This window comes from Heliangelus exortis, chromosome 30 (assembly GCF_036169615.1).
Source record: "Heliangelus exortis chromosome 30, bHelExo1.hap1, whole genome shotgun sequence".
In the NCBI taxonomy this organism is placed as follows: Eukaryota; Metazoa; Chordata; class Aves; order Apodiformes; family Trochilidae; genus Heliangelus; species Heliangelus exortis.
Genome location: NC_092451.1, coordinates 3,776,712 through 3,788,897, shown reverse-complemented (window position 1 = coordinate 3,788,897; position 12,186 = coordinate 3,776,712). Strand labels below are relative to the sequence as shown.

Below are 12,186 nucleotides of genomic sequence, written 5' to 3'. Positions count from 1 at the left end.
ATGGCGGGAGGCACGGGGTGGCCGCGAGGTGACCCTGGTGACACAGGCGGGTGACAAGCGCCAGGCTGGGGACACCGCGCCTTCGTTATCTCTGCCCTGCTAATTACCACTTGGCGGGATGCCTGCTGGGCCTGCCAGCCTGTCCCAGGGCGGGGGTGTCCCCAGGGCGGGGGTGTCCCCGGGGCAGGGTGGCTCCTGGTGTCCCCAGGGTGGCTCCTGGTGTCCCCAGGGTGGCTCCTGAGCCCGACCCTGGGGCAGCGCTGGGGAGGGGGCATGGGGGGGGCTCAGCCTGGGCCGGCCCGGGTGTAGCTGAGCTGAGCAGAACCGCCCCGAACTGCACGGAGCTGACTGAGTGCAAACTGCGCTGATCCGGATGGATCCGAACCGAACGGAGCCAGATCTATCTGAACCGAATCGATTCGGATGGATCCGAACCGAACTGAGCTGTACGGAACCGGATCGGTCCGAATGTATCCGAACCAAATCGATTCGAACACGATTGATCCAAACGCATCCGAACCGATCCGATCCGAACGTACCCGAACCGAATCGACCCGATCGTACTCCCTACACACACCCCCCGAGCCCATCCGATCTTACCCGAGCCCACCCGATCTCACCCGAACCCCCCCGACCCGAGCCCACCCGATCTTATCCGAACCGACCCGAGCCGACCCGAGCCCCCTCTCCCTCCCCGTGACGTCACGGCGGGGCGGGGCCGAGCGGGGCCGCGCGCCGCGCACCCTCCGCCGCCTCCTCCTCCTCCCGCCGCCTCCCGCAGCCCCGGACGGGCCCCCCCTCCCCGGGACCCCCCCGTCCGGGCTCCCCCGTCCCGGGCCCCCCCGCCCCGCGCTGCCGCCGCCGCGTCCCGAGGTGAGTGCGTTCCCCCCGGGCCCGCCGGCTCCGGGCTCCCCCCGCCCCGCCCCGCCCCGGTATTGTTGTGGCGGAGCCGCGGGGGCGGGGGGAGGAGGGGGAGGCGCTTTGTTCCTCCCGGTACCGGGGATCGGGACCGGCAACCCGGGTGGCATCGAGCCCCCCCCCCTCCGGTAACGGGGATAATCCCCCCCCCTCCCAGGCACGGGCTGCCGGTACCGCCGGTACCGACCCCCACGGGGTGAGCCCGAGGGGGAGGATTGTGCCGTGGGGTTGTGGGAACCCCCCGGGGATGGCACCGTCGTGGGGACCCCCTCGAGATGGCATTGTCGTGGGGACCCCCTGGGGATGGCAGTGCCGTGGGGACCCCCCCGAGACAGCGTTGTCGTGGGGACCCCCCCCGGGATGGCACCGTCGTGGGAAGCCCCTGGGGATGTCACCACCGCGGACCCGTGGCACGCTGTCCCCCCGTGGGACCCCCTGGTGCCCAGTACCAGACCGATGGCCCCCAGGGGACCCTGCTGGTGCCACCCCGGCGGTGCCACTGTCACCTGGGGGAGCCCCGTGGAACCCCGGCCGTGCTTTTGTCCCCGGGGCCACACCTGTGGCACCGTGTCCCTGCCTGTGGCACGCTGGCCCTGCCCGTGGTCCCCTGGCCGTGGTTTTGTCCCCAAGGCTGTGCCCGTGGTCCCTGGCTGTGGTTTTGTCCCCAAGGCTGTGCCCGTGGTCCCTGGCCGTGGTTTTGTCCCCAAGGCTGTGCCCGTGGTCCCTGGCTGTGGTTTTGTCCCCAAGGCTGTGCCCGTGGTCCCCTGGCTGTGGTTTTGTCCCCAAGGCTGTGCCGGTGTCACCCTGTCCCTACCTGTGGCACCCTGCCCGTGACCACGTTCTCCTGATCGCGTTTTTGTCCCCCTGTCCCCCTGTTGTCCCCAGAGCCCGTGGCCCCCCAGCCGTGCCCATTGCACCCTGGCTGTCCCAGTGCCACCCTGGCTGTCCCAGTGCCACCCTGGCTGTGCCACCATCTCCCTGTCCCCTGCCTGCAGCCCCTTTGGGGGGTGTCCCCCATTCCCACGCCCCTTCCCAGCCCCCCACCCTCCCGGAAATCCTTCCTGTGCCGGCACGGGGGGGCTCCCCCTCAGCCCCCCCTCCCGCCTTCCTGCTTCCCGTGGGCAGGGCAGAACAATTCCCAGCCACATCCTGCTGGGGGGGGACAGGACGGGACGGGACGGGACGGGACACCCCCGGTGGGTGCCCCCCACCCACCCATCCCTGGGGACATCTGTGGGGGGGGTCCCGGGGCAGGAGGGAAGCGGAAGGGGCCGTTTCCTGCTCTGTGCCCCCCGGCAGTGACTCAGGCAGGGGGGGGGGGCCCTGTGCGTGTCCCCCCCGCGGCGTGGGGTACCCCGTGACACCTCCCTCAATGCCCGCCTTGTCCCCGCGCTGCCCGCGTGACACCGGGCGCCCAGGCCCCGCAGCCCTGACGGGGGTCGGGCGTGTCCCTCTCTCTGTCCCCCCCTCCCCTCCTTCTCCAGGCTCTGGGTGTCCCCCCCGCCCCCCCGCCATGGCCCCCTGTTCCCCGCTGCCTCCTGTGGCCTCCCTGCTGCTCCTCGGTGTCACCGTTGTCACCGCCGCCGCCCCGGGGTCCTCGTGGAGCGCCGTGCCCCGAAAAACTGTCCCCTACTCAGGTAGGTACCTGGGGTGGGGGTCCCCGGGGGGCTCCCAGGGAGCGGGGGGAGGCACTTGGGGAAACTGAGGCACAGTGGGGTGGGGGGGTTGATTCCCTCTCTCGCTGACGTGGGGGCTGCGGTCGTCCCCACCGCTGGCAGCTTCTGTGTCACACCCCCCCGAGCTTGGCAGAGGGGGGACACATTGGGACACTGCCCCGTGTCCTTGTGCCGTGTTCCCTGTCCCTGTGACCTGCTGTCACCCCTGTCCCCAGTTCTCTGTCCCCGTGACCTGCCATTGCCCCCTGTCCCCATGCCCTGCTATTGTCCCCATCCCTCTGCCGTGCCAGCACCCTCTGTCCCCCTGCCCAGTGCCAGCACTGTGTCCCCATCCCTGCCCTGTCCCTACCCCTGTGCCACACCACTGTCCCTGTCCCTTTGCCACATCCTTTTGACCCACTCCCCAGTCCCTCTGCAGTGGCAGTGGCCCTTGTCCCCTATCCACATGCCGTGCCACTGTCCCCACGCCGTGTCCCCTGTCCCCGTGCTGTGCCCACGCCTGGCGTTCTGGTCCCCACGCTGTGTCCCCTCTGCTGTGCCCACACACACGACCCCTGTCCCTTTGCCCTGTCCCCTCTGCTGTGCCCACACCCAACATTCCTGTCCCTTTGCTGTGCCACTGTCCCCATCCTGTGTCCCCTGTCCCCGTGCCTACGCCTGTCACCCCTGTCCCTTTGACATGCCACCAACCCTGTCCCTGTGCCATGCCCGAGACCCCCACCCCTTTGCTGTGCCCGTGTCCCCTGTCCCATGCCCGCACCCAAGACCCCCTCCCCTTTGCCGTGCCAGCACTTTGTGTCCCCGTGCCATGCCCGTGCTGTCCCCACGCTGTCCCCATGCCGTGTCAGCCCCCTCCCTGCCCGGGGGCCCTGCTGCCTCCCCCATCAATGAGCCCTTTCTGTGGGGCCTGGGGGTGGAGGGGGGGGGTGGTCTCTCCAAAGGCCACCGTGTCCCCCGCTCCGGTGACAAAGAGCCCTTTGTGTGGGGGGCCGGGGCCGGGGGGCTTCCAGCGGTGATGGGGGGGGCCAGGGGGGAGGCTGCCCACCCGTGACGTCCCCACGTGTGTCCCCACGTGTGTCCCCAGAGCTGCAGGATGCGGCCAAGAGGTTCTGGCAGGGGGGGGTCTCTCACTACCTGACGCTGACGCTGGACGAGGCCGAGGGGCTGCTCTACGTGGGTGCCCGGGAGGCTGTCTTCGCCCTGGTCACCGGCACCGTGGAGCTCAAGGCGGCGGTGAGGGGGTCCCTGATTTTAGGAGGGGGGTGGGTGGGGGTTTTTTCAGGGGGGGGAGGGATTGTTTTCATCCCCCTGACCACCTCCTCCATCCCCAGATCTCCTGGGAAGCCCCCGTCGACAAGAAAGCCGAGTGCATCCAGAAGGGCAAGAACAACCAGGTTGGGAGGGGGGTGCTGTGGCAAGGGGGGGGTACAGAGCACCCCTGGGTGCCCCCCCTGAGCCCCCTCACTGGATATTTTTTTTTTTGGCCCCCCCAGACTGACTGCTTCAACTACGTGCGCTTCCTGCAGAGCTACAACAGCTCCCACCTCTACGCCTGTGGCACCTACGCCTTCCAGCCCAAGTGCACCTACATTGTGAGTTGGGGGGTCCCCAAACCCCCTGCTCCCCCCCCCAGATTTCCCCCCACATGAGGTCCACAGGTCCCCCACCCACCCAGCCATCTCGGGAGCCTTGGGCGTTACAGTCCCTTTGGAGGGTCAGGTGGGACAGCTGTGTGCCTGGGGTCTTTGGAGGGGGTCCCTGTCCCCAGGTCATCCTGGGCTGTCCCTGTCCCCAAAAGCTCATCTAGGGGGTGATCCTGTTCTCTGGGGGATGGTTCAGGGGTGTCCCTGACCCCAGAAGCACCATTCAGGGGTGTCCCTGGTCCCAGAAGCATCATCCAGCGGTGTCCCTGTGCCCACGAGGGGCATTAGGGGGCTGTCTCTGTGCTGGGGGTCTCTGTGCTCTGGATGTGGGGGGACATGAACCAGGGAGGGGTTTGGGACCCCCACCCACTCCCATGTCCCTCAGGAACTCTCTGGCTTCACCCTGGACCAAGTGGCATTTGAGGACGGCAAGGGGAAGTGTCCCTACGACCCCACCAAGGGACACACGGGCCTCATTGTGGGTAGGTGACACCGCCAGGCACCCACTGGGGTTTTGGGGTACCTTCCGGACCCCCCCCTTGGTCCCTAACCCCTTCCCTGGCAGATGGGGAGCTTTACTCCGCCACCTTCAACAACTTCCTGGGCACGGAGCCCGTCATCCTCCGCAACCTGGGTCCCCACTACTCCATGAAGACGGAATATCTCACCTCCTGGCTCAACGGTAAGGCTCGGGGGGGACACGTGAGGTGCGTGAGGGGGGGAAACCCTTTCCCCAGCAGGGTGTCACCCACTTTTTCCTTCCTTCCCCAGAGCCCCACTTCGTGGCCTCAGCCTACGTGCAGGAGAGCACGGCCAGCAGCACGGGGGACGATGACAAAGTTTACTTCTTCTTCAGCGAGCGGGCGGTGGAGTACGACTGCTACGCCGAGCAGGTGGTGGCCCGGGTGGCCCGGGTCTGCAAGGTAAGCCGGGAGGGGACAGCTCAGTGCTGTGGGGACACCCTCCAAAGGGTGACTTCAGTCCTTGGCGTGGCCCTGTCTGAACGCCTGCTGGGTGTCCAGGGGGACGTCGGGGGTGCCCGCACGCTGCAGAAGAAGTGGACGACGTTCCTGAAGGCTCGTTTGGTGTGTGCAGCCCCTGAGCAGCAGCTCCACTTCAACCGCCTCCAGGCCGTCTTCACCCTCCCGGGGGACAGCTGGCAGGACACCACCTTTTTCGGGGTCTTCCAGGCTCGTTGGTGAGTCCGTAGGGATGTGGCAGCCCCCCCCCAGGTGCCAGCCACCCCCCGGCACCCCCTAAAGCTGTCCCCTCCCAGGGGGGACGTGGACGTCTCGGCCATTTGCCGCTACCACATTCTGGAGGTGAAGAAGGCGTTCGAGGGGCCCTACAAGGAGTACCGGGAGCAGGCCCAGAAGTGGGGCCGCTACTCAGATGAGGTGCCCAGCCCCCGGCCCGGCGCGGTGAGTGCCTGGAGAGAGCGGGGAGGGGGGAAAAAAAGGGTTTGGGATCAGGCTGTGGGCCTGACTGTCCCCTCTCTGTCCCCTCTCTGTCCCCAGTGCATCACCGACTGGCACCGTCGGAACGGCTTCGCCAGCTCCCTGGAGCTGCCTGACAACACCCTCAACTTTGCCAAGAAGCACCCACTGATGGACGAGCCCATCCTGCCCCACCACGGCCGCCCCCTGCTCCTCAAGAAGGACGCCAACTTCACCCAGCTGGTGGTGGACCGGGTGGCCGGGCTGGATGGCACTGTCTACGAGGTGCTCTTCATCGGCACAGGTACCCCCGGTGGGGACAGGTAACCAGGGAGGGGGCGTCCTCACTGCGGGGACCTCCCTCACCACCTGCCCTGCAGGTGATGGCTGGGTGCACAAGGCGCTGAGCTTGGGCTCTGGTGTCCACCTGGTGGAGGAGCTGCAGGTCTTTGAGCCGGCACAGCCCGTGGAGAGCCTGGTCCTGGCCGGGCGGAAGGTGAGCGGTGCCGCGGGGAGGGTGCTCAGGGTGTCACCCGGCCGTGTCACCCAGTCGTGTCACCTCACCCCTTCTCCCTGCCCCGGCAGAAGCTGCTCTTTGCCGGCTCCCGGTTCCAGGTGGCCCAGTTGCCCTTGGCTGACTGCGGCCGTTACCAGTCCTGCCCAGACTGCGTCCTGGCCCGGGATCCCTACTGCGCCTGGAGCCGCAACGTCAGCCTCTGCGTCCGCACCGACGGCCTCAACAGGTACGGGGGCTCCCTGGGACGGGGGGGACACCCCCCGAAGTGACGCGGGGTCCCTCCCTCACCTCCACCCCCTCCTCCCGCAGCTCCCAACTGGTCCAGGACGTGCTGAGCTCCGACACCCGCGCCTGCAGCCTGCCACAGCTGGCCAAGCAAGGTGAGACCCGCGCGGTGAGGGGGGCGCGGGGGCACGCAGGACCCTTCCCCCCGTTTTGACTCGACCCCCTCTCCCGCAGGTCCCATCACCCCTAAAAACGTGACGGTGGTGGCGGGCACCGACCTGGTGCTGACCTGTCGCTTGGGCTCCAACCTGGCCCGGGCGCTTTGGACCTTCGAGGGGCGGGCGCTGGCGGGGGAGCAGGCGCTGGTGCTGAGCGACAGCCGCTTGCGGGCCCTGGTGGTGCCGGGGGCGGGGGCCCAGCACAGCGGCACTTACCGGTGCTTGGCCGAGGAGGGGGGGGCCCGGCTGGGGGGTGAGGTGTACCGGGTGGCCGTGCTGGCCGGGCCCGGGGTGCCGCTGGAGACGCGGGCGCCGCTGGAGAGCCTGGGGCTGGTGTGGGTGGTGGCGGTGTGCCTGGGGGCCCTCTGCCTGGTGCTGCTGCTCGTGGTCTTCACCCTTTGGAGGCGGCTGAGGGAAGAGCTCGGCAAAGGCGCCAAAGCCATCGAGAGCACCTTGGTGTACCCCATCGAGCTGCCCAAGGAACCCCCCAGCCCCCGCTTCGTCCCCAGCGCCGGTTCCGACTCGGATGAGAAGCTCTGGGACCCGGCCAGTTACTACTACTCGGACGGCTCGCTGAAGATCGTTCCTGGTCACGCCAGCTGCCGCAACGGGGGCCCTCCCGGCGGCACCTCGCCTCCCGCCGCCATCCCGGGGCAGCCCCTCCACTCGCCCACCCGCATCCACCTGGGTCCCTTGCGGGGTTCCACGTCCAACGGGTACATCCGCCTGGCCCTGGGCGCCGAGGAGCGCCCGCCCTGCGCCGACCTGGCCGAGGAGCTGAGGCGGAAACTGCAGCAGCGTCAGCCCCTGCCCGACTCCAACCCCGAGGAGTCCTCGGTGTGAGCCGCCCCGCCGAGCAGCCCCGACCTACCTCAGGGACCGGCACCGCCGCCCCGGCACCGGCGCCCGACTTGGGGGCTGCGGCCTGGGCGTCGAGACCCCCGCGGCGGGGATGCCGGGATTTGTCGGGCACCCGGCCCGGGGACCGCCACGCTGCCCCCTGTGAGGGGCACCCGGCCACGCTGTCCCCCGCGACCGTTTTTGGGGACCACTGCCAGCCCCGGCACCCGCCGTGGGCCGCGGCCCCGGTGCGTGTCACGCGTCGGGGGCGCAGAGCTGCTCTGCGGAACCGCTTTCGGTACCGGCTGGGACCCGGTTCGGGGTCTGCCACCGGCCTCGTGGGGGAAGCACTGAGCTCCCCCCCACCCCCGGGCACCACGTTCTGCCGCGGGCAGTGACCGCAGGATGGGTTTTTTTGGGATGATTTAAGGACCGATCGGGTTTTTCTTCCTGAGAATTTTTCTAATGCCCCCTCCTCGCCCACCCCCACCCCAACCCACCCCTCCCAGGGCTCCGTACCCCTCCTCAGCCCTGGCTGTAAATATCCCCCCCCCTGCCTGCCACCCACTCCCCCCCCTGCACGCTGCCTTCCTGAGCCCCTTTTGTATAACCCATCCCCCCCAGTGTAATTTATTTGTTACCAAAATATATTTATTTGCTGTAAATACGTGAGTATTTTTATATTAATAATAAAAAGGAGGAAAAAAAATAATTAAAAAATATTACATATGAAAAGCAAAGTCCGCGGGGGCCGTGTCCGGTGGTGGGTGGGGGGGTGCGGGGAGGGTGCTGTGCCCCCCCCCGGCCGCTGAGCTCATGGAAAAAGGCAGCACTTGGGGCTATAAAAGGGCATCGAGGCGCCGTTCCCAAGGCCGGGGGGGGCCCGGCCGCCCCCTCCCCCGGGCCTGAGGCTGCCGAGGTCTGGCCCCACGCCCGTGCCTCCCCGGATGCCGGGGGTCAGCGTGGGGCATGGGGGGGGGATGCGGTCCCTGGGGAGGCTCTGCCGGGAAACAGGGAGGAAGCAGCACCCGGGGTCCCGGGAGGGGGGGCATGGGAGCGGGGCCAGGGACTGCCCGGGAGGTGGGAAGTGGGGCTGGGGGGGGGCTGAGCCCCACTGGGGAAGAGGGAGGGGGGGGGCAGGGCAAGCCTTGAAGCTGTGCGCCCCCCAGCCTTGGGCCCCCCATCAGTGTGGGGAGGATCCTAGAGCACCCTAGAGCGGGAGGATGGAGCCCTGGGACCCCCATCACTGGGGAGGGGGAGCCCGGGACCCCCAGAGCGGGGGAGGGGGAGAGGACAACAGCCCCGGCAAGGGGGGCGAGGGCGCCCCCTACCGGCCGTGAGCGGAACACACGTTTGGGGGGCGGCTCCGCTCGGATCACTTCGGCTCCGTCCGGATTCCTTCGGCTCCGCCCGGATCACTTCGGCTCCGCCTGAATCACTTCGGCTCCGTCCGGATCACATCGGCTCCGTCCGGATCACATCGGCTCCGTCCGGATCTCTTCGGCTCCGCCCGGATCATTTCGGCTCGCTTTCCGGCTCCCCTCGGCGCCGCTCGTCTCTCTCCGTCGCCGCTCGGCCCCTTCCCCGCGCTGCCCATGGCCGGTGGGCACCGTTGTCCCCCCGGTCCCTGCTGCCCGGGGCGGGTGGCGGTGCCCAGCGCCCACCAGAGCCTGCCAGAGATGGACTTTGAGAGGGGTGCGAAAGGGTCGGGGTGCTGAGGGCGCTGAGGGCCGGGCTTGGGGTCTCTCCGTTCCCCCGCCTGACACCGCCGCTTCCCCGCTCCCCCGCAGGGATCTGGGCGGCGGCGAGGGACGGGGACGAGCGGCGGGTGCTGGAGCTGCTGGAGCGGCGGGGGGAGCCCAGCCAGCCCGACCTGGCGGGGTACACGGCGCTGGTACGGGGGGACCGGGCTGTTGGAGGAGGGGGGGTGTAGGTTTGGGGGTCACGGTCCCCCTGCCCACCCCCTGCCTGTGTGTGCCCCCCTCCCCAGCACTACGCCAGCCGCAACGGGCACCTGGGGGTCTGCCGGCTGCTGCTGGGCCGGGGGGCTCGCTGCGATGCCCGCACCCCCGGCGGGGCCACCCCCCTGCACCGCGCCAGCTACTGCGGCCACCTGGCCGTCGCACGGCTCCTGCTGGCCCACGGCGCTGACCCGGCTGCCGCCGACGGGGACGGTCACACCAGCCTGCACAAGGTGGGTGAGGCGGCTCGGGGTGTCCCCTGGCCGGGAGTCCCCTCCGTGTGACGAGAGGTGTCACCCGCAGGCGGCCGAGCGAGGCCACGGCGAGCTCTGCTCCCTGCTCCTGCGGCACAGCCCGGCCCTGGCTGCCCTGCCCGACGCCAAGGGACGGCTGCCCCGGGATGTGGCACACCCGGCCGTCAGGGACCTGCTGGCCACCTGAGGGGACACGGCGGGGACAGGAGGGACGTGGAGCCCCCCAAGCCTGGTTCAGATGGATCGGCAGAGCGATGGCTCCCAGCAGCTCTGTCCCTGCCCGCTGTGGGTCACGGTGGCGTTTGTCATCTGCCAGCGTTTATTACAGTGATATTTATTGCCTAAAAAGAAAAGAAAAAAAACACAACAAGACAAACACTTAAAATAGGAGAAGTCGTGGTTTGTTGAAGCAGGAGGCCCCGTGTGGTGGGGGTGTCCTGTCCCAAAGGAGAAGAGGAGGCTCAGGGGAGACCTCATCACTCCAACTCCCTGAAAGGAGGTTGGAGCCAGGGGGGGGTTGGTCTCTTTTCCCAGGCAACTCTCAGCAAGACAAGAGGGCACAAGAGGTCTCAAGTTGTGCCAGGGGAGGTTTAGGTTGGACATTAGAAAGAATTTCTTTCTGGAGAGGGTGCTCAGCCATTGGAATGGGCTGCCCAGGGAAGGGGTGGATTCTCCATCCCTGGAGATATTTCAAAAGAGCCTGGATGTGGCACTCAGTGCCATGGGCTGGGAACCACGGGGGGAGTGGAGCAAGGGATCTCAGAGGTCCCTTCCAACCCAGCCAGAAAGAGAAGAAATGAAAAAAGGAAAGGAAAGGGAAATAGGAAAGGAAAGGGAAAGGAAATAGGAAAGGAAAAGAAATAGGAAAGGGAAAGGGAAGGAAAGGAGAAAAGGAAAAAAAAACAAAGAAAAAGAGAGCACGTGTCCCCATTGGGCTGGGAATGGGGTTTGCTTGGTGCTGTTGGGTGATGCAGCTGGATTTGGGGTCCTGGAGGCTGGGAGGGCAGGGAGTGGGCAAGTGCCATGCAGCACAGCCACAAAATGCCCGGGTGAGGCAGTGCCAGGCTCCTGGGGGATGGATCCAGCCCATCCCTCCAGTGCCTGCAGGGGCGTGAGCAGTCAGAGTGGTACCAGGACCAGTCAGGGGGGTACCAGAACCAGTCAGGGGGGTACCAGGAGCACCTCATGCAGTCAGCACCCTGTGGTTGTCGGTCCTGGTGGCACCGGGTGGACAGTGGGGACAGGAGCGCTGGGGACAGCGTTGGGAGAGGCAGAACCTGCCAACCGCTGAATTCCAGATTGGTTTGGGTTAAAGGGACCTTAAAGCTCACCCAGTGCCATGTGCAGGGACACGCCCAGGGACACGCCCAGGGACACACCCAGGACACACCCAGGGGACACACCCAGGACACACCCCAGGGTGCTCCAAGCCCCACCCAACCTTCAACACTGCCAGGGATGGGGCAACCACAGCTTCTGGGGGCAACCAGGGGCTCAGCACCCTCACCCCAAACAATTTCTTCCTAAGATTTCATCTAAATCTCTCCATTTTTTCAGTTCAAACCCTTCCCCCTCATCCCATCCCTCCAGGCCCTTGTCCCAAGTCCCTCCCCAGCTTTCCTGGAGCCCCTTCAGGCACTGGAAGGTGCTCTAAGGTCTCCCCATTGCAGCCTTCTCTTCTCCAGCCTCAACACCCCCAACTCTCTCCCTCTGGCTCCAGAGCTGCTCCAGCCCTCCCAGCAGCTCCGGGGCCTCCTCAGGCCTCGCACCCCGAAGCCCGCCCCGGGGCTGCTCCCTCTCCCTCTCCCTGCGGGCAGCAGTGCGGGACCGGGGATCCCGCAGCCGCCACCGGCACCGCCCACCCGCCCGCAGCCCCGCCCCGCCGCGCCCCGCCCACCCTCCTCCCTGCCAGCCAATCAGCGACCGCCTCGTTACCTGTCGCTCCTCCTCCCAGCACCTCCCTCCTCCTCTCGACCAATCAACGGCCGCCGTACGCCCCGCCCTGCCCGTTTTCCTCCCGGAGACCAATCAACGGCCGCCCTACCTCAGAGAGCGCGGCCAATCAGCTCTCGCTATCCTCTCGGAGGGGCGGAGCTTCGCCGCCGCGCTGTAAACAACACCGGGGGAAGATTTAAAGGGGCCGCGTCCTCCCAGGGCCGCCCCCCCGCGGTACCCCCGAACCCCGCGAAGCAGGGAGGAGACCGAAGTACAGATATAGATTTTTATTACCCAACTAGCAAAAAAACCCCCACCCCCCAACACCCCATCAAAGAAAATTCCACAGTCAGTTTCAACAACCGGGACCTTGGGGGGGGAATGGGGGGGTCACAACCGGGAGGGGGAGGCCCGGCCCCCCCCGTGCCCCCCGGCCCCGGCCTCCCCCCAGATATACAAATCAAACCTGATGCAAAAAAATAAATACAAATTCCTGGAGGCTGGATTGAGGAGGGGGGGGGGCTGGGGGGGGTTGCATAGAGGAAGATTTAATAAAAAAAGGG

The 12,186-nt window shown here is 67.3% G+C and overlaps 2 protein-coding genes across 2 annotated transcripts; both read left to right on the top strand.

Annotated features, from left to right (window-relative positions):
• The first annotated feature begins 2,190 nt into the window (after positions 1-2,190).
• SEMA4C (semaphorin 4C) lies at positions 2,191-8,138 on the top strand. Its single transcript, XM_071728994.1, has 14 exons — positions 2,191-2,555; positions 3,679-3,827; positions 3,926-3,988; positions 4,088-4,186; positions 4,623-4,719; positions 4,803-4,919; positions 5,009-5,160; positions 5,260-5,435; positions 5,514-5,658; positions 5,755-5,977; positions 6,054-6,169; positions 6,259-6,416; positions 6,500-6,570; positions 6,650-8,138. The coding sequence occupies exons 1-14, from the start codon at positions 2,291-2,293 to the stop codon at positions 7,474-7,476; spliced, it is 2,658 nt and encodes an 885-aa protein (XP_071585095.1). The 5' UTR covers positions 2,191-2,290; the 3' UTR covers positions 7,477-8,138.
• An 839-nt stretch (positions 8,139-8,977) lies between these two features.
• On the top strand, positions 8,978-10,044 carry ANKRD39 (ankyrin repeat domain 39). The gene is made up of 4 exons (XM_071729051.1): positions 8,978-9,168; positions 9,264-9,367; positions 9,464-9,667; positions 9,738-10,044. The coding sequence occupies exons 1-4, from the start codon at positions 9,069-9,071 to the stop codon at positions 9,873-9,875; spliced, it is 546 nt and encodes a 181-aa protein (XP_071585152.1). The 5' UTR covers positions 8,978-9,068; the 3' UTR covers positions 9,876-10,044.
• The last annotated feature ends 2,142 nt before the right edge of the window (positions 10,045-12,186 follow it).